Source organism: Halichoerus grypus, chromosome X (assembly GCF_964656455.1).
Source record: "Halichoerus grypus chromosome X, mHalGry1.hap1.1, whole genome shotgun sequence".
Lineage (NCBI taxonomy): Eukaryota > Metazoa > Chordata > Mammalia > Carnivora > Phocidae > Halichoerus > Halichoerus grypus.
The window spans coordinates 116797034-116818289 of NC_135727.1; the positions used below are offsets into that span (position 1 = coordinate 116797034).

The 21256-nt window shown below is 51.3% G+C and overlaps 1 protein-coding gene across 1 annotated transcript in view; it reads left to right on the forward strand.

The window, feature by feature from the left end:
• MAP3K15 (mitogen-activated protein kinase kinase kinase 15) overlaps positions 1 to 21256 on the forward strand; it is a 121127-nt gene that overhangs the window by 98194 nt on the left and 1677 nt on the right. Inside the window, exons 17-26 of the mRNA XM_078064457.1 lie at positions 2120 to 2250; positions 2453 to 2558; positions 11212 to 11369; positions 14216 to 14399; positions 15147 to 15306; positions 15827 to 15980; positions 16756 to 16941; positions 17566 to 17671; positions 18539 to 18764; positions 20406 to 20518. Coding sequence (XP_077920583.1) covers positions 2120 to 2250; positions 2453 to 2558; positions 11212 to 11369; positions 14216 to 14399; positions 15147 to 15306; positions 15827 to 15980; positions 16756 to 16941; positions 17566 to 17671; positions 18539 to 18764; positions 20406 to 20518 — 1524 coding nt within the window. The remainder of the gene's footprint in view (positions 1 to 2119; positions 2251 to 2452; positions 2559 to 11211; positions 11370 to 14215; positions 14400 to 15146; positions 15307 to 15826; positions 15981 to 16755; positions 16942 to 17565; positions 17672 to 18538; positions 18765 to 20405; positions 20519 to 21256) is intronic.

Below are 21256 nucleotides of genomic sequence, written 5' to 3' on the forward strand. Positions count from 1 at the left end.
TAAAAAGTGACAGACCCTTTAGATATGGGAGAACATTTGTTTCTCAGAGGAGTTGGATACAAACTTTCCAGTGTCACATAAATAGTCTGTTTCTGGTTTAATTCAGTCATCAAATATTCATTGAGGATCTACTGAGTGCCAGCCGCTGGGCTAAGCACTGGAGACAGATGAATAAAGCATAGTCTCCAGCCTTGAAGCCTTCATGGTCTAGGAGTTTAAAGATAATTTGGAGACGAGGGGACAGAGGTTTTAAAAATGACACTGCAGAATAACATGTTTACTGTGAAATCAAACGCCAGTGCTTTACCCACAGAATCCCCCAAATGCAGGCAGTATTGTGGGGGGAGGAAGAGTTCCTCTGATCTGCAGCCAGAGTGTCTAGCTTGAGTTAGTCCCTCCATCTGCAAGCTGTGGGACCTCAGGCAAATTCTTTACCTCTGTGCCCCCTCAGTTTTCTGATTGAATAAATGAATTGTAAAATTGGAGTACTAATAATTACTCTAATGATTGGCGTTGTAATAATTATTGGGTCGGTAAGGACCCTAGGTCAGTGGGTTGTTGGATGGATCAAATGAGATAGTGTATGTAAAGCTTTTAAAACGGTGCCTGGCAGAGAGCAAGAGCTCAATAAATGTTCATTTAAAAAAACAATAATAAATAATGAAAATTATGATCTGAGTGCAAACACAAAAACTTCAGTTAGAAATCTGTGTGCAGGGGCATCTGGGTGGTACAGTCAGTTAAGCATCCAACTCTGCTTCGGCTCTCGGGTCATGAGACCAAGCCCTGCATCGGGCTCCACGCTCAGCACGGAGTCTGCTTGAGATTCTCTCTCCCTCTCCATCTGCCCCTCCAGCTCATGCTCGCTCGCTCGCTCTAGCTCTCTAAGATAAAGTAATCTTTTTTTAAAAAAGAAGAAATCTGTATTCATTCATTGCTTTAACCAACAGCTATTAAGAGCTTACTTTTTGGGCGCCTGGGTGGCTCAGTTGGTTAAGCGACTGCCTTCGGCTCAGGTCATGATCCTGGAGTCCCTGGATCGAGTCCCGCATCGGGCTCCCTGCTCGGCAGGGAGCCTGCTTCTCCCTCTGACCCTCCCCCCTCTCATGTGCTCTCTCTCTCTCTCATTCTCTCTGTCTCAAATAAATAAGTAAAAAATCTTTAAAAAAAAAAAAAAAAAAGCTTACTTTTCTATCAAGAACCTAACTGTGTATATTGAGAACTGGGTAGTGGGCTGGATTTTGAAGGTTACATTAAGGATAAAAGACAATTTCTTCTTCTCTCAGGTTGCTCCTAGTCTAGCAGAAAATAGGTCAGTTGCTGTTCACATTAATTGATTTTCCAAGGGTAAGGTTTAAGGATGACAGCAGAATTGGAGAAATGTGCACATCCCCTTTTACAGATGGAGAAAAACTGAGGCATAGCAGGGTTCCTTCAGCACGGGGTAAGGTGTCAGGCTGAGGCTGGCTGGTGCCCAAGGGCCTGCACAGTGACCCCTGAAACACATGGTCGGAATACAGTGAAGGTTGGTTTTCTTTGGGCCCAAAGGTTCAATATCTAATATAATAAGGGCAGGGACGTTAAGACAGTCCTGCCCCTGTGACCCAACGCAGGGGGCTTCTACCACTGAGGATGAACAGACCCAAACTCCTCTGATCCTAGTCCCTGTCTCCCTAAATGGGCCCTCATTCTGGTCCTGTCCACTTCTGAGTTCAGGGCCAGGTATAAAACGTGGCTTTGACCCAAGCCAAATGGCCAAGACGTTTGTGCAGCATCTGCAGCAGGGGGCCGGCCCTCCCCAGGCCAGAGCGCATCGTTGTGCGCTCTCCTCCTGACTTTGTGCGGCATGACAGAGTCTGTAAAACCAAAGGGAGCCCTGCTGAATTTCAGAGGTCCCAAGGGACTCCGGTTCACCCTCCCTCTGCGGTGCCTTCTCTGGCCGCACGGCGTGCACGTCTGGGAGCTGGCAGCAGAGGGAGGAAAGACTGCAGTTAGCCCCGGGGCAGTGGTGTTGGCGTGATGGCAGATGTGCGGTGAGATATCACCTCACTTTGTTTCCCTGGCTCTTACGACTGACTCTTCATCGCCCTGATGAGTTTTCTGCTGTGTCCCTTTCCAGGAAGCCTTTCTGCTCTTTTGCAATCAAAGTGGGGGCCAATGAAGGAGCCCACCATCAAGTTCTACACCAGGCAGATCCTGGAAGGCCTGAAGTATCTCCATGAAAACCAGATTGTGCACAGAGACATAAAGGTACTTGCTTGTGTCCACCAACGCGGCTTCGTTTGTGCCTCTGAGACCCTGCCAGCTGCTGGCTGGCCGGGTCTGCAGACTGCCCAGTTCAGAGAAGGGAAGGAACTGCGCGTGGCCGCCCCCAGAGTGCTGGCTAGTCTTGCTAGAGACTTGAGACCGTTTCTTATGGTCCAAAGCATTTGATGTTCTTCCTTTTCTACAGGGTGATAACGTTCTGGTGAATACCTACAGCGGAGTGGTGAAGATCTCTGATTTTGGAACCTCCAAACGGCTTGCAGGAGTGAATCCGTGCACCGAGACTTTTGCTGGTAAGCGGGACGGGGCTGGGCACGGGCAGCCGTGCCGGAGTTATGGTTCACGAGAGCCTCAGCGTGGTGTGGCCAGTCGGTAACGAAAGCCGACCATGTATTGTCCCCAAGTTCAGATGATTGGAACCTTACTTATAATGGTGCACTGAGCCAGAGACTTGTGGCCACGATCGTGCCTTACTGTCATTGTCATCTTCAAAGGTTGGGTGGGTGTGGCGCTCTCCTTGAGGTTTTTTGAGGGTTTCTAACCATTCGGCAAAACAGCATCTCTTTTAAGTTGTGAGTAATTGTGAATCACAGTAGTCCTCAGACAACTCGTGAGGGCGTTTTACTGGTCTGTCCTAAAAATAGCCTGTTCCTGAGTGCGTTCTGGTACCTCGTGTACTTTGATACGGTTATGTTTCCAAGGGAAGCTGATGGTTCTGGGGAATATGGTCTTGTAGGTGGGGTCGAGAGGTTGGATTTTCTCTTCCACGTCTCAGTGATGGACTCATGGAAACCTTGAGAGGAAGTGGATTCAGAGTGCTACGAAATGACCAGCTAGCTTTCCATTTACCAGACCAGGGAGTCGAATGAGGTTCGAAAAGCTACCTGTGGCTTTTTGAAATTCCTGCTTAAAAAGAATCGATCCCTGGAAAGAAGTACTGATTTTGAAAAAGTAAAAGTTTGTGGTCCCCTAAGGTATAATAAAAGGATCACAAAGATCCTGCTTGAAGGAATTAAGGAACAGTGCTTAGAATATGATAGCTCTGAAGTAATCTATATAAAAGAAGCATGACTGTTCTCTGTCCCTGGAGCACCGAGCTGTGCAGTGGACAGATTTGGCCTTGGCTTTAGCGCATAATGTCTCAGCTTTGAAAAACTTCTCTTCAACAAGAGGGTTGTTGTATGTCGACCGCTGGACGCCCACGGTGGAGACACATTCTCTATCTAAAGAACTTTTATTTCTCAGGACTGACATCTCAGTTGTAACACCAGAGGAGGTACGTGCACCTCGAAATGGAAAATATCACACCAAAGACCACCAGAATCTCACAAAAAGTGTACTGAATTTTCATTGATTGTTTCTGATATAAATATACATGTATCAACATGTGTATGTGAGTATGTATGTATGTATGACTGGCACGTTTTTTTTTATTACCCTAATTGAAAATGACTTATATCCTCCTCTTTGGAAGCCACCAATTAGCTTGGCAGTGTGTAGCAAGAGGGTCTCTGATATGACAAGGAGTTATTTCAAAACATAAAACCCCTGACAATTTACCTCGTAATTAGCATCCCCAAGGAGAAGAAAAAATTCACAAAATGCATGTATAATCCATTATCGCCTATCACATTTTCCCAAGTAATTGGCTTGAGGAGGCATGCATTTTGCATTGCAAAATAATGCAGGGGTGTTTGGGGGATAATAAAGAAGGGGTCTCATTTTGGGTAGGAAATTCCCCTGCATATCATTACTCTTTGCAACACAGAGCGGTTCTGTAAAGAAGTCTCAGCTGGTTCCTGCAGAGCCCTGCTTGGATGCTTGAGGATGTGGCTGGGCTTTTCCATGCAAATGCCCAGAGGCTGTCGGAGCCTGGAAGGGGAGCCGGAGGCTAAGGCAACTTCTGGCCCTGAAGCCTCCCCTCCTGTGTTCCTCTGAAGGGCTTTCACTGTAGGTATAAGCCAGCTAGAACGGGAGGAAGGGCCAGTATGGCTAGGGTCAGCCCCCTCTGCTTCTGGTTTTGTTTTTTTTTTTTTTTTAACAGCTTTATTGGGGTATAAAGTGCACCTGTTTGAAGTGCACGATCCAGTGGTTTCTCAAAAATTTTCCGAGTTGTGCAGCCTTTGCCACGGTCCAGTTTTTGAACATTTCTCTCACTCCAAAAAGGTTCCTGGGCCACCTTGCAGTCCCCGTCCCCATCCCAGCCCCAGGTGACCACTGATGTGCTCTCTGTAGAGATTTGCCTGCTCTGGAGATTTCACACAAATGGAAGAGTAGGTAGTCCTATGTGTCCAGCTGCTGTCACTTTGCATAATCTCTTCCAGGTCCATCCATGCTATGCCGTGTATCGGTACTTCATTCCTCTTCTGGCTGAATGGTACGCCATGGTATGGATAGACCATATTTTGTTTACCCATCTACCATTTAGTGGTCATTTAGATTATTTCCACTTTTTGACTATTGTGAACAATTCTGCTCTGAACAGTCAAGGACAAACCTTTGTAGACCTAAGTTTTCATCCCTCTCGGGTAGATGCCTAGGACTGGATCTTGGGACAGGAACTCTGTTCCGGTCTATGGATGTGGACATCTTTGGTTCAAAATCTGGCTCATCCAGTTGCTTGCTAGCTGTGTGACTTTGGCCATGTTACTTCATGTCTCTGTGCCGTACATAGTTTCTTCATAAATGGAGATGCTCCTAGTACTATCTCAGAGGGCTTTTATGAGGATTAAATAAGTTAATATTGGTGAAGTGCTTTGACCAGTACCTGACTCACAGCAAGTGCAACGGAAGTATTTGTCAATAAAATAAATACTAATTTGCACTTAGAAGTCCCAGATTATTAGGGCTGGCGGGAGCCTTTGAGAGAATCGAGTTTCTGTGGGTAACTAATATGTTGAACCTGTCAGACTCAGAGACTGTAATCATAAAAGTCATCTCAGATTTTTTTAAAAAGATTTTATTTATTTGACAGAGAGACCAGAAGCAGGGGGAGCGACAGGCAGAGGGAGAGGGAGAAGCAGGCTCCCCGCTGAGCAGGGAGCCCGATGCGGGGCTCGATCCCAGGACCCTGGGGTCATGACCTGAGCTGAAGGCAGACGCTTAACGACTGAGCCACCCAGGTGCCCCAAAAGTCATCTCCTCTTTGTCTCCCACTGCCCTCTACGTCCTGTCCAGGACAGGAGTCCTTTCCTGAGTCTTTGCCAGCTACCCTGAGACAACTGAGAGAAAGTCTTAATGGCACTTTGAGAAGCAAACCGTCTGAATTAGGTAACTGAAAGGAGCCCTGCTAATATACTTGTCAGCACTCTGGTCCTCGCTCCAGGGACAGTGCTCTTCCCCTGTGGCTGCGGGTCTAGCGGCAGGCAGCACGGAGTCTCGCCTTTTCTCCCCTGACTCCCACCTCCTTCCCTGCTCCCCAGCTGGGAACACTTTCCTGCCGGGTCCCTCTGAATGTGACTCCCACGTGCTGTGCAGAGACCTGTCCTTTAGCTGACTGCCCGCTGCCCCCACCACTTTTATCCCTCACATTGTATTCACTCCTCCATTTTTTTTCTCCTGAGGGATTCAGGCCATGGGAGATGGCCTTTGAGCAGGAGTCCTTTTAAAAAGACCCTAGGGGGTGCCTTCGTGGCTCAGTCGATTGAGCATCCACCTCTTGATTTCAGCTCAGGTCCTGATCTCAGGGCTGTGAGATCGAGCCCTGCTTGGAGATTGAGTCCTGCTTGGAGCTCTGCACTAGGCGTGGAGTCTGCTTAAGGTTCATTTTCACTCTCTCTCTCTTTCTCTCTCTCTCAAAAAAAAAAAAGAAAACAAACCCTAAAGCAGTATTTCTGCAATGGGTCCTACATCTGGTGTCCAGAGATCATACATCTTTCACCCACTGTCAAGAGGGCGTGGTGACACCACCAGACCCTATGAGCTGATGCTCTAAGCTGCTTTTCCTCCCATGGGAACCAGTCCTATGTGCAGCTCACCAGCAGGGGACACACACAAAGACAGCTCTGTGTGGGGGCCAGCCAGGAGCCCTCAGAAGCTTTGGGGTAGGACAAAGTGGTGTCCCGTCCTACCACACCCATCCTTGGGCAGGGCAACCAGAGTGGCCCCTGGGGCCACAGGAAGCACCTTATTTCTCTTTTCTGTACTTCATTAATAGGAAATTTTGAAACCTTGGGCTCGGGCTCGGTATTTTCCAGAGCCTATAGAAGATGCTTATGTATGTGGCCTCCTGTCAAGTGCGACGGTCCGGAGTGAGTGTTAAGTTGCCTGAGTCGCCATTTTGGGCACAGCCCTTCCCCGACTCCTGTATTGAGAGGGCAGACCTCCCGGCACAGCAGTGTCTAAAGAAGTAGCTTTCAACACCCCCCACCTCCGGTCTCTCCTCTCTCCACCTTTTTAACACCTTGATCCAGGTGGAAGTCCCCTGGGCTAAGGGCCTGAGTGCAAGGTGTGTGACCAGTTGGATGACACCCCCTTGGAAACATGGACCCGTCGTCAGTCTCTCGCCCCGTGCCTTGGTGTCTGGCTTTTATCTTGGCACCTCGATCAAAACTTCTAAAGTGCTGCCCTATGCCATGCATTTTCTTTGCCAGCAATTTGAAAATCCTGCTTGGGCAATTGTCTAGGAACCCCCAATCAATTTCATGTCCCCAGGGGGCTGGGTCACTGCCTGCAGGTCTCCTGTCTCCGTGTTCTGAACTCTGCACCCCTGCTCGGGCATAGCCAGCTGAGAGTCATGGCTGGCTGGCCAATCGAGTGACCTGTGTGTGGGCACACCTTAGGGGACATGCAGTTGAGAAAGGATGTGACGCCCTTAAGAGAGCCAGGTTAAAGGCAAGCAAGTTTCCCAGCATTTCTGCATTAATCAGATGCTCACCCACCCCACCCCCCCGCCCCGGCATCTTTACTTGGTTTCTCAGCAGAAGCTATTCTGCTGCAGCTGATGTACACCCAAAACATGCACACCGCTTGGGGACAGTCCCTTGACTATTTGAAATAGTTGTGTGGCTCCGTCACTGTTGGATGTTTACTCTGAGTGGGTGGTTTTTTCTAGGAATATGGTAGTCAGTAAAACGGAGCACCCAGTTTTTGATTACTGCTCTCCACCTTCCAGTGACATGAGACCAAGTCACATGATAGCTTTGGAAATCCTTGCATCAAGTACACTTTTGTTCAGGCACCATTTGTTTCACTCGTGCTCCTGCTCGATTCCTTGCATCTGGTCGGTGATGTCATGGTGAATAGCTCCGATGTGGAGACCGAAGACCTGAGTTCTAGCTTGAGCACATCCCCTACCTTCTCTGAACCTCATTTGTCTCCTGTATAAAATGGGAATCACAGTAGGTAGTGCCTCTGCCCGACCTTCACAGAGACAGCGCTATGTAGTGATGTTTTTGTAAGCTATTGAGTACTAATGGGCAGTCAGGCCAGCAGCCTTCAAGATGGCCACCAGTGTCCCCCCCCCCCCCCCCCGCCATTCACAGCCTTTTGTAATCCCCTCCCCTTGAATGTGGGCTGGACTTAGTGACTCACTTCTAATGAACAGATGAAGGTAAAGCGGCAGTGTGTGACCTGGAGGCCAGGTCAGAAAAGACAGTGTGGCATCCTTCTTGCTTGCTGTCTTTGGGTCACTTGCTCTGGGGGGAAGTCATGTCTTGAAGATCCCATGTGGTGAGAAACTAAAGCTTCTTCCGAAACCCCACCTGAGCTTGGAACTGGATCCTCCAGCTCCATTCTGGGTTTCAGATGACTACAGCCCAGCAGGTAACTGGACCACAGCCTACCCAGCTGTTCCTGGGTTCTGACCCTTAGAAACTGTGTGAGATCCTAACTCCTGTTTTAAGCCACTAACATTTGGGGTAATTTATTACATAACAATAAATAACTAATATGGATGTCATTGCTAAGTTCCTACCTTTGTAAAGGGTGATGTTCACTATGTTTCCATACAAAGAAAATCTCCAAATTTAGCACCAAGCAGACTTATCCCCCAGTTTTGAAACTATTGTGCTGAAGTGCAGTTACTTGACCAGCGTCAATAAACCATTGCAATTTGGTTTGGTGATATTTTCAATGTTGCATAACTTTGTAAAAGTTTATTCTCTTGCTCTTTTAAGAATTAACTGTTAGGGGTACCTGGCTGGCTCAGGTGGAAGAGCATGCGACTCTTGATCTTGGGGTCCTGAGTTCGAGCCCCACATTGGGTGTGAGATTACTTAAAAATAAATAAACTTAAAAAAACTAACTTTTAGTGATTGTATTAGTTGGCATTCAGGCAGGAAAATCAAAATCACCCCACTTATTTTTACAGAGAGAATTTAGTAGAAAGAACTGTTAACTGGGACTGAGTTATCCCCCTAGGGCTTGGGGGGGGCGCAGAATGAAGGGCAGAATTGGAACCTTTCAGGAGGGTATTACTGGACTGGAACAGGTAACGGCGGGGCAGGGCAAGATGAAGCTGGTTCTGAAACTATGAGGGGACAAAAAAGCTAGAAAGTGGAGCCAGGCACTGCTGCTGGAACCAGTTGAGGGTCCAAAGGGAAGCTCCCGCAGAAGAACAGCAGCAGATGGTGGGGACAAAGTAACCTCTCCTTCCTCCTTCCTTGTAGGTATGCGTGAGCACACCCCGGTTGTGCTCGGGTTCTCTAGCGCCTCCAAGTGACAGCATAACAGGAAGCTGCCTCAAAGCAGAAATGTGGTTTGCAGGGTCCCTAGCCCAGCATCATAGAGCAGAGCTGAGAGATAATAGCTTAACAAACTGCACCGTGTCAAGTGTTTCCTCGATTAATGGCTTGTGAATTAGTTCTAAGGCACATCCCCTGCCAAGGCCTCTCCCTTCACTATTCACAGCAGTACAAGCCTGGGAGGGGAGATTGTGTCACTGGAAGTTCCATCCCTGGGGCGCTGGGACTTCCTAACAATGCAGCAAGTGCTGCGAGCCTGTCTTGCCTAACCCTGCAGCCAGCCGAACACTTCCCTACCAGGTTTTCAGCTTCGAAAACCAAAGCCATCATTTGGGCCCTACTGATCTGTTGAGCGCACGGACCCAGCCCAGTTTGTATTGAACCTTAAATTAGTTTGACTTTTTAAAAATTAAAAGAAATTAAAATTCTTTTCTTCAGTCTCACCAGCCATATTTCAAGGGCCCAACAGTTATATGTGGCTAGCGGCTACCATATAGAACTGCATAGAACATTGTCATTATTGCAGAACGTTCTGTGGGAGGCACCTGGGTGGCTCAGTCTGTTAAGCGATGGACTCTTGGTTTTGGCTTAGGTTACGATTACGATCTCAATCTCAGGGTCGTGGGATCGAGCCCTGGGTCAGGCTCCACACTAGCATGGAGTCAGCTTGTCCCTCTCCCTCCCTGCACTTGTGTGCTCGCTCTTTCTCTTAAGTAAGTAAGTAAATAAATAAATAAATAAATATCTTTTTTAAAAAACATTCTGTGGGTCAGAGCTTTTCAAATGGTCACTGGAAAGAAAAATGCTAAAACACATTGGATCTTCAAGAAGAAGATGTAGTAGTAGGTAGTTTCTCCATTTTTTTTTTAAACCAACAAGCCCTTTGTTTTCATTGATTAAGATTCTGGAAACCTGCTTTGATTGTGTGATATTGAGACAGGCACTTGAATTTCTCTGGGCATCAGTGTTCTCTGTTCACGCCTTAGCCAGTGACCTCTGCCAAGTTCACTGTTATAAACCACTTCGCCAGCACATAGGGTCTGTTGCTGCTGCTTTCCTCTGCCTTAGTTTCAGGAAGAACCTACGATTGTATTCCCAGAGCCCTGATTGACCTCCCTGCCCCCATCTCTGCAATCCCTTCTCCTTCCAGTGCTATACCTGATCCCCACCTTCCCTGTGGCCACCTCTGGTGGCTTGTGACCCACAGGAGAAAGTCCAAAGCCAGAGCCTTCATTATTCACTGCTTGCCGTTCGGGCTGTTCCCAGGCCGCTGCCTCCTTAATTTTTAATTCTTAACTTCCTGCCCTGTGTCAGACTTCACTTGTGGTTCACAGAACTCGCTCTGTACGTCACACCCTTGTGCCTCTGCTCAAGCTCTTCCCTTGGCCTGGGAGTCCGCCCATCCCTTTGTCCACGTCTTTGACCTTCACGGCAGGTGGCGAGTTCACAGGCAGCACCATCCACCACCTTTTGAGGATTTGCCTCCACCTTCCCAGCGGGGCCATGCTTTACCCTGCTTGCTCCTGCCCGATGACGGCACATGGCGGAGCTACTAGAACAACGTGGGACTCCTCCAGTGGGCAGCTTTTGGTCAGGGACGCCCCAGTGGCCCGGCTGAAGGGTCTGAGCTGCTCTTCTGAGACTGCCTCCCCACCTCTTCGTTCCCCCTCTCCTTTCCCACGTGTCACGTTGGCACTGAGGGTGACTGCTCTCCCTGCCCATCTTGTTCCTTCTCCCTTTATCACTCATATGCTTCTCCCCAGTAAGCCTCTCGTATGTCTAATCCTGTCTTGGCATTTACCTCTCAGAGAACCAAGTTGATCCAGATAGAGCTTTTCCTGACCGGAAGCAGGCAGAGTCCAGCACAGACCCTGCTGTTCTAGCGCCTGCTCCACTTTCCCACCATCGCCGTCTTGTCTGTCTCCTCCACTTGGCAGCTCCTCAACGTCGGGCACTGTGTTTCTCACCTTCTGTGTTTCCCCACATCTGGTGCACCCTACTATTTGCTTATTGTATTGGATCGGGGCCCATTTATCTTTCGAGGAGCTGGGCAATCTTCTGTCGATGTGCCTAGTATCAAAGGAAGGCACGTTGCATGTCTCTGATCAGAGAAAGGATGCAACCACATCATTTATGCCTGAGAGCGGGCTCCATCTGTCATCAGTGAGAGGGTTAAAGTTCACACACTTGTTTACTAATGGTCCACTTACATGTTTGAGCAATAGGGTGCCCATGATCTCTATTATTTTTTTTTTCCCCACAGGCACTCTGCAGTACATGGCACCTGAGATTATCGATCAGGGACCTCGCGGGTACGGTGCCCCGGCAGATATCTGGTCCCTGGGCTGCACCATTATCGAGATGGCCACCAGCAGGCCTCCGTTCCATGAGCTCGGCGAACCGCAGGCAGCGATGTTCAGAGTAAGACATGTTTGCTGATTGAGGTTGCTGGTGTTGGGGAAATAAGCCAGAAGGGAACCTCCTGCCACTCTGGAAACCTCTCCACGGAGGTAGAAGAGAAAACCATTTTATCACTGAATAAGCATTACATCAGAATGTGGTGCGGGTCACAGGCCATCCCCCAAGTGATTGCAAAGACAGAAAGGATGTGTCCTTCTCTTGAGCTCATCAGCAGTACCGCCCTTTACCACCCGTGTTGTCAGAGGGAATGATGATTGGTCCTCCCGTGCATGGACTGGAGAGCACCACGGGTCACACTGGTGTGTCCAGGGGGCACCTGGTGATTGGGATGACCGTTTGCATTAGCTAATTGGCTTTACCCAAAGGAAAAATAAACTTCTCCAATTTTGGGGGACCCCTGAGTGGCTCAGTTGGTTAAGCATCTGCCTTCGGCTCAGGTCATGATCCCAGGGTCCTGGGATCGAGTCCCGCATCGGGCTCCCTGCTCGGCGGGAAGCCTGCTTCTCCCTCTCCCACTCCCCCTGTGTGCATGCACAGGTTCTCTCTCTCTCTCTGACAAATAAATAAAATCTTTGAAGAAAAAAAAAAAAGGAGGTAGTTTTGGAGCAAGACGTTACTTTAGTTAGGCTCTTCCCTACCCGCTGGAACTGGGAGGTGGGGACGTCTCCTCCTTGATGTTGACATTTCCAGGAGTTGGCCCCCAGGTCCTTGAGAAAGACATTCTTGCCAAGAGGTTTATTCACCTTTTAAAAAGATTCACATGCATCTCACAAAGATCAAGAACTTGGAATTACACGTTTTCTAAAGTAAGTGCTCTAAGAAAAGGGGGGTCTCCCCTTATTTCCATCAGGGAGGATGAAGCCTCTGATTTTGAATGTGTATTTGCCCTTACACTGGGCAAGGCTCAAGGCCACATGAGTCTGTGTCTTTGGAGGGCAGGTTTCTAACTGGGTTTTGAAGAGGTAGGACTTCGGATAGCAGACGGTGATTACTTTGTCATTCTAAAAGCCCTCCCAGAACTGGCAGGCAGGGCACCCCATGTGTTGAGGCCCACTTAGGACTGACTGGCCACTATGGGCGGGGATTCTACCCCCCGGGCCTTCTTCCTTGGGAAGGGACGTGTTTGCCACCCCAGGGGAAGCTGACGCCAGGACAGCCCCATGTGTCTCAGGTCAGGTCTGCGGCTTCTGGCTCTTTGTGCAGAGAAGTTAAAGAGAGGCTGTGGCGGTAAGAGTCCCTTGCCAGCCCCGGCCTTCTGTGGAGCATTTGTGTTCGCCTCAAGGCTAAGAAGGAAGAGAGCGGGTTCACTGCTTCTGGCCGGTGAGGTCCCAGCACACTGAAGCAGCCCGATGGAACAGGATCCAGAGGCCTTGCTTCCCGCTTCTCTGCCGGGTGTGCTGGCCCTCAGCCTGTCGGCCCGCATCTTTGCCGGACGCTCCCGCTCGCTCTTGGGCAGAAACAACTAAAAGGCCCGAGTGCAGGTTTCTGCGGGCAAGCTGAGTGTAGGCCGCTCAGCAGACCGAGCGCCCTGCGCTGCCGGAGCCGTGGCTGCTCCCCTCGGCCGGCCCCTGCAGAACCTTCTCAGGGCTTCCCACCCTCCCAGCCGCTGGCAGGCAGCTCCGACGCCAAGACCTCAAGTCAGCAAGTATCTTCTGGCACCCACAGTCTCAACAAGACCCTGAACACCAGGGCTAGGGGACAGCAATGAGCTTCCCCATCCTTAGTGTTGATCCGTGATGGAGCCAGGGGCGGTTTTTGAAGATCTTACCCGCAGCTTCATCACGGGCCTCGGGATGATAGATAGTAGCCTGTGCTGAGAAAAACATCAGGGCCTGAGCGGTGATGCTGTGAAGAGACACAGCGCCACGTGAAGGCCAAGGTGAGGGTGATGTGTCTACGAGCTGCAACCACCAGAAGCTGGAAGAGGCGAGGAAGGATCCGCTGGGGGTTTCGCAGGGAGTGTGGCCCTGTCAGCACCTTGATTTTAGACTTCCAGCCTCCAAAACTGTGAGAACATCAATTTCCATAGTTTGAAGGCACCGAGTTTGTGGTGCTTGGTGACAACCCCCCCCCCCCAGCAGACTAATACAGGGACCCCTGGAGTAATGGCAAAGCACCTTTAGGAAGAATGTATTGGCACGGTGCCAAGGTGCTGCCCACATTTGCTGTTTCCTAAGAGTCTGAAGGCAAGCCATTCCTTTCTTCTTGGGGTTCTTGTCCTGAATTTCTGTCTCGGGCCCCCTAGTGCCCTTCCCTCCCTGCCCCTTAGGTGAGGGGCGCCACTTGTCATGTGTCCTGCATTTCACATCTTAGGGGTTATATTCCATCCAGCGTTTAATGTTCTCAAAATCTAAAACTTGACTTAAAAGCTTGTATTTTATTGTGGTACGAATAGTTAACATGAGCTCTGCCCCCTTACAAACCTGAAAGCGCATACGACGGAACTGCTGAGTCTACGTACCGTGTTGTACGACAGAGCTCCACAGTGTATTCATCTTGTTGACCCAAAACCTTGCGCCCTGCGATGAATAACTCTCTGCTCCCCCACCTCCAATCCCAAACTCTGGAGCCTCCCTCCATGGTGGGCTTGGGGCTCCAAGAGGACTAGAACAGAAGCCCCAAGACCTCTTACGGCCTAGGCTCTGAAACTCCTCTGATAACACTTTTCCTGTGACCTACGGGGCAAAGCCAAGTCCCAGGAGGCCAGCCGGGCGAGCCATTGAGGAGGATCTCATCTGCCGGCCCCTCAAAGGATGGCAGGGGTGGGAGCTTTATATTGAAGGCTTGTACACCTGGGTGTGCCTGAGGCCTCACAGTCACATCGGTCACCTCTCCCTTAAATGCAGGTGGGGATGTTTAAGATCCACCCTGAGATTCCAGAAGCCCTTTCAACAGATGCCAGAGCCTTCATTTTATCCTGTTTTGAGCCTGCCCCCCACAAACGTGCCACCGCTGCTGAGCTGCTCAAAGAGGGTTTCTTAAGGCAGGTGAACAAGGGCAAGAAGAGCCGAATCGCTTTCAAGCCGGCAGGTGAGGTGTACCTGGACAGCTGGGGGGCTGCCCTGGGCGCGGTGATACCCGAGCTCCTCCGTCACAGGGAGAAGACAGAGCCTCCCACATGGTGCCCGTTGCTGTGAGGAGTGGCAGGGATGGGTGCGGCGGGTGTGGGGGTTGTCGGACCCCAGCCAAGGAATGGCCCTTGATTTCCTGACAGGTGCAGGGAGGCCCTCAGGTGACAGCGGTACACCCCCTTGTTAAAGTCTTTCCTTTGTGATTGTGCCGAGGAGGGAGGCCAGAGGTGCCTTGGCTGGGGTTTTGGGTCTTCCCTGGCTTTTCCCCATGTGCTGCTCCTGACCTTGATAAGGGGCACATCTGGGGAGTTTGCCTGCAGCAGCTGTCCCACAGGCCGCGGGAGCCAGGTGACCCCTTCTAGGGCATTGAGTCCTACCCAGCAATGACATAAAAATGGTCTCTGAAAACGAAACCATTTGTTGTCTTGTCCTGGTGTGGATGGAGTCAGAAGCCAGGACAGGGAGGCTCGGCGGCTTGCTCCCACTGCAGCTAGCTGTGTCAGCGTTTCCTGTGGGCTGCTTAGAAGCGCAGTCTCGCGCCTATCTCAGACCTGCTCAAGTGGAACCTGCGTTTCAGGGACCCCTGGGTGATGGATTGGGCTGCCCCGTTAGAGCAGCACAGACTTTGCAGGCCCCTGCATGGGTCACCTGGCCTGAGGGGCGGGCTGAGACTCCCCCCCCCCCCTCCCTGTCTGCCCCCACACAGAGAGTACCTGGGGCACCACCCTAGCCCTGCCCACGTCCGGGGAGCCCCTGGGCAGCAGCAGCAGCGAGCACGGCTCTGTCTCCCCGGACTCTGATGCCCAGCTGGATATGTTCTTTGAGAAGGCCCGGGCGCCCAAGCACCGGCTCAGCCACCTGCTCAGGTACGGCCCAACCCTTCCCTCCGCTGTGGGCCTGTGAGGGGGTACTGGCGTTCACCAGGGGCCAAATACCTCCCAGGTCAAAACCAGATGGCGGCCAAGGGCTTTTGCTTGCTTTCTGCGCCGTCAGTGGGCCAACGGTGCAGGGGAGGAAGGCAGCGGGCTGCATGTTCACTGCAGTCGCTTACCCCCCTCCCTCCTCCCTCACCCTCCTCCCTTCCTCCCCTCACTACCCCTTCTCTCCTATCCCCTCTGCCCCTCCTCCCATCCTCCCCTTAATTATCCCCTTATTCTCTCCCCCTTCCCCCCCACCCCACCTTTTTCCTCCCTCTCCCAACACTGGTGCTCCTGGGGTTAGAAAAAAAGCACTGCATCTCTCTTCCATCTGCCTGCCTCCTGCAGTTTCACCTTGAGGGTGGGGACTGCAGGGGGAGTCACCACTTAGCCCCTCCCCCGCGGCGTCCAAGCGTGGAGACTTTGTTCTGGGACGCACAGGGATTGTCGCATGTGTGTGTGTCTGCAGTGTTCCGGATGAGAGCGCAGCCTCGTCCCCAGAGGACAGGGACCCAGGCCTCTTCCTGCTGCGCAAGGACAGCGAGCGCCGCGCCATCCTGTACAAAATTCTCTGGGAGGAGCAGAACCAGGTGGCTTCCAACCTGCAGGAGTGCGTGGCCCAGGTAGGGCCAGGTCGGGGGGAGCTCCTCATCCCGCCCCCCCCCCCCGCCGCCCAGGGCCAGGTCCCAGAACAGGTCCCAGCGGGACCCCAAGGCTCCTGCTACCCTGGGACGTTTGCGCAGTTACAGTAATCACTATAAGTATTTCCCAACGTCCTTCCCTCTTCCAACAAGACAAAAGAAAATACAAAGGAAAAAAAAAAAAGACTCCCCTGAAGCCTGCATTTGCGGAGCACTGCAGTGAACCCAGGCATTGATGGAGCGGTGCTGCCCCCTGGTGGAAAACAAGCCAAATGCAGCGCGAAGCTCAAGGGCTCCCCGCCTTTGCCCTTCACTCATGTGAATCCCCCGTTTTGAAACCCCAGCTGCAGGACACACAAAGTTGCCCTCAAAAGCTGGGAGAGCAGCTGCTTTAGGGACAAAGGTTATGGATAAGAATATTTGCATTTACTTCTTTTGGAAGCGGGAAGTTCTTTTTAGGAAGAGGCCACTTGCCCTACTAGGCCTTCTAACAAGGCGGGGTGGGGGGGGGGCGGTGTGCGGGGGCGGGGCAGTTACACGGGATTCAACAGGAGGGCAGAACTGTTCCCAGAGGGGTTTAGTTGTGTGGGGTGGGGGACAGGGAGGAGAGGGGCCCCCTAACAAAAGATCGGGAGGGAATTCCAGAAACAGACCCCTTCTCACCTGGGGTGTCCACATAATACTTGTCGAATTTCCCCTCCCTCTCTGACTCACTCAGTGAAAGTGATTTTGGTGGGGGGGGCGGGGCGGTGATCAGAGTTCCGAAGACTTGCATCTCTCAGTCGGCCACATCAAGCAAATAATTGGGATCCTGAGGGACTTCATCCGCTCCCCGGAGCACAGAGTGATGGCATCCACGATATCAAAGCTAAAGGTGGACCTGGACTTTGACAGCTCGTCCATCAATCAGATTCATCTGGTACTATTTGGATTTCAGGATGCTGTAAGTGTTCTGTCTCGCCCTAGAGAACGTGCTAGAAGGCAGGAAGCCCACTGAAGTGGCTCAAAGCCAGGACCATGGAGTTCAGTTACCATCTTCTCCCACAGTCCGTTTCTTCTAACCTGCTTACACGTAAATCCCTAGTTTCAGCAGTGGCTTGTAAACACAGAATATGCAAGTACCGGTGAACGGGCTGATGGTATTTGGCCCCTCAGAGCAGGAGTATGGGACTTAGAGGACCCGGGAGCAGGGGGCATCTGCCGGCTGAGGAGATACGGGGTTTACGCTTACGTGTCTATGCAAACAGGTAAGAGTGGCTGCAGGCCTGCATCCTTGTCTGGTGCAGCTTTGTGTCCCATGGCCCCTGGCCTTTCATAGGTGCTCAGTAAACGCCCCTTGAATAAACAGTGGAGAGGCCCGGTGTGGGAGATCCAATCCCTGCCCGTCCCCTAGACCCAGGAGGACTCAGGGGCAGCTTGCAGGAAGACTGGAAGGAACAAGTCAGGTAGAAATGCAGAGCAGCGTGGTTGACATTTTCTTTCAGAGTAGAAGTCAACTAGAATGAGTAAGAACTCCTCTTTCTTTAAAGTACAGCGGACCAGAAATCTGGATTTTTGTGACTTGTAGGTAAATAAAATTTTGAGGAACCACTTAATTAGGCCTCACTGGATGTTTGCGATGGACAACATCATCCGTCGAGCGGTGCAGGCTGCAGTCACCATTCTCATCCCGGGTAAGTGCCGCCTGTTTGGTCAAGGTCAGGCTCAGGCTGTGGAAGAGATCGCAAGTATCCTCTGCACTCAACAGTCGTTTTCTCTTTCCCATCTGGGCTACGTACTTCCCTGCAATTCAGTAAACGCTAAGAACTTCGGGAGGGGTACTTATGTGCCCTCTCGGCATAACCAAGGGGCCGGCATAGAGACAAAGCTTGTGATCTGAGGGGGAGCACCGAGCCTGAGGGCCAGGATCCTGCAGCGCACCCTCTTACACACTCGGGACCGCCGACTGGAGGCTTGAGTTCAGTGGTTCCACCTCCTGTCAGACTCATGTGGTAGCTCTAGAAATCTTAGGCTTTTGTACGCTCATTTGTGAACTGTCAGAGCAGCTTCATCCCCAGGTTCCCTCTCCTGTGGTGACTTCACCCCGGGAAGGGAGGCTCTGAGCAGCTTCTGCTGGCGGGGCCGCTTGCTCTCTCCACTTGCTCCCTCCCTGTCATGGCGGCTTGTGCCCAGGTGCCGCTTTCCCCCGGAGCTTGTGAGACCCCAGGACTTCATTACGTCCCACGCCAAGCAGGCACCTTTCTTTAGTAAAAAGAACCCAGGCCAGGTTGGAAGTCGGGTTGTACCTTTTTAAAACTGTCCTTGGCTGATTTAACATTCAGCCTCCGTTTCGTCATCTGTAACCTGGGGGTGATCATCCTTTCACTGCAGAGACCGGAGTAAAATAGTCTCCTCCCCATTTGTAACGTCAGCAGCCCCGAGAGCGCGTCCCGTCGGCTGGGCCGGCCGCCGAGCAGTCTCGTGTGCTGGCAGCGGACATCAGCGACACTACGCTCTGGCCTTGCCTAACCATGGTCCTTTCTTCCGCCACCCTTTGGCAGAGCTCCGCACCCACTTTGAGCCTGCGTCAGAGTCCGACGGGGTGGATAAGGACACGGACGAGGTCGCAGAGGACTATCCCCCAGCAGACGGGCCCGGCCGTGAAGCGCACGTGGCGTTTGGAGGGAGCAGCCCCAGTCCCGCGGGTGCCCCCGGGGCCCAGCCCCGGCAGCTCCACCACCAGCACCTGAGCCTCGAGCTGGGCGAGCTCAGACAGGAGACCAACAGGTGGGCAGGGGTGGGACGGTGACTGGGGCAGTAAGGGAATCCGTGGCCTTGCAGAGTGTCCCTCCCAGGTCTCAGAAGAGTATCTTCACCAGGGCAGTGGGCGAGGGGGTGTCCTCAGCTTCACCTGGGGGAGAACGCCTCCCTTTCTTGCAGCGATCAGAGTGGTCTGGCGCCTGGCCACTGGCCACACAGCAGTTAGCCGTGCTAACGGCAGCAGCGTCTCGGGGTCTTCTTCTGTCTTTTCACCCAGACGCAGCCCCTGCCGGGGCGTGTGAGTCCAACAGGCTCACCAGTGGGCAGCTGCAGCCTGTCCCGTCAGTAGCCAAGCCAGGGGTTGGTTGGCACTTCATCTGACGGACATGCAGCCTATGACCCTGACCCTGGGTCAGTTTGCCCTCTCCTCTGGATTTGTCACGATTCCCCGGCAGGCGCTCACGCACTGCCTTCGCAACCAGGGCACCCTGGCATGGCTCTGAGGTCCCCCCCCAAGAGAGCTGGTCTGTTTAATTCACTTCCTGGCACATAGTAGGTGGTCTAAAATTGTTAAATGAGTAAATCGATTGTCATTTGCTCTGGGTAATCACATCATCAGTGGACTTAAAAAAAATACCCCCCCACAGGCAGAGCGAACTAGTTGGTACTGGTTCCAAAGGCTGCCTCGTTGCGCTCTGATCACTGCGGATGCCGATTAACACGGAACAGGGAGATGTGGTGCCAGGTCTAGGGACCATGGAAGAAACATCGTATACACACTGGCCATCTCTACAGTAGGACGTTAGGCAGATCTAATCATTTCTTTTTAGAGAGACCTAGTGTTGTTTTAAAATTTTTGAGAGACCCGGAGTTTTAATTAAAAGGTAGTGGGGGCAAAATACTGAAAGCTTTTAAAATATGACAGATGTGGAAGTTGATAGTGATACTTAGCACTTCCTTAAAATATTTTCCGGTAGGGTTTATAATCACCAAATGTAGAAACTGTTCGCTCTGAGCTTCATGGGCACTGTCGATAGTCCCTCTGCTGCCTTGGGGTCTCGGGAGGAGGACTAACAGCCGGCAGCGGCTGCAGGTGGCTGACAGACATGTTGTTCTATAGCTCATGGGGACGCGGGAGCTGCTGTCGTGCAGAGCGCGAGGACCGGCCGTCCTGCCCGGAGCCGTGGTGCCTGGGCGGACCTGCTCTGTCCAGCGCCTGCGAAGCATTTAGCACGGTCCTCGGTCCCATACACGTTCGCAGGTGTCGTCCTCCTGCGGGAGGTCATCTTTCTGCCGGTGCTCTCCCGCCACTGCCCGGCACGCGCTGGGCTGCCAGCTCCTTGGCTTCCTCCTGAGGAGGAAAGACCCTGAGAGCTCCTTTCAGCACCCTGATGTGACTCCGGGAGACAAGCTGTCATCACCAGCTCCTCCTGGCTGAGTTTACTGATCACCGTCAGGTTATCTTCTGGTTCCTGATATATTTTGAGACAAAATACACCCGTGTCTTTGTTTTCAAGGGGAGGAAACACGAGGGAGGGGCCCAGGCACAGGCTGAAACCAGACTGTTGGGACTGTGTGATTTCCACACCCCCCCAATCTCTAAGGTTCAGCCAATGTTTGAGTAGAACTGAATGGCTCTCTGAATAATGGCGTTTTTTTTTTAACCAGACTTTTGGAACACCTAGTTCAGAAAGAAAGAGAGTATCAGAATCTTCTGCGGCAAACCCTAGAGCAGAAAACTCAAGAATTATATCATCTTCAGTTACAATTCAAATCTAATGGTAATTTTCCACTTGCTCTGACTTGTGTGTGAGACCACCTAAAATCTGGCTAATGTTCTAGTCAGCCTTGCCACAGTTGCAGTTACTCTCTAGTAAAGCAGTAAGTACTCCAGTATATTCTGGAATACTCCTCAGTAATAGAAAACCACTGATACATTCAAAAACGTGGATGAATCACAAATGCATTATGCTCAGTGAAGGTCGATTCAAAAGGCTACACACCACGAGTCCCTCGATACGGAATGCCGATGCAATACTCGGGCAGAACTCGGAGGGACTGAAAGCTTCAGAATGGGGGGAGGGGACTGATTCTGGGGGGGATGGAAATTTGTTATCTGGGTGGTTACATGACTGCTCATCAAAGTTCACAGCACTACATACCTAAAAAGGGTGACTGCAGAAATGAAACCTCAGTAAACCTAATTCATTTCGTGCCACTTACAAAACAGCTGCAGCCAGCCACCTCTTGGAAGGTGGGATGGCTAAGCGCTGACACAAAAATCTCAGTACTGAGTCCCATGTCCTCATTTGATTTCCAGTGCAGTTAAGGATGGGATTCCTTATAAAAGGCATTTTAAAGACTGGAATAAGCATTTAAAGTGGTAGACATAAAGCACATCAAATTCCCAAGTAACATTACCCTTACCTGTGGTCCCTTTAATCTCTGGAAAGTGAATCCAGGAACTACGGACTGTGGATTAGAGCAACTCAGACAGGTTTAATTCATACCCTTTCAAA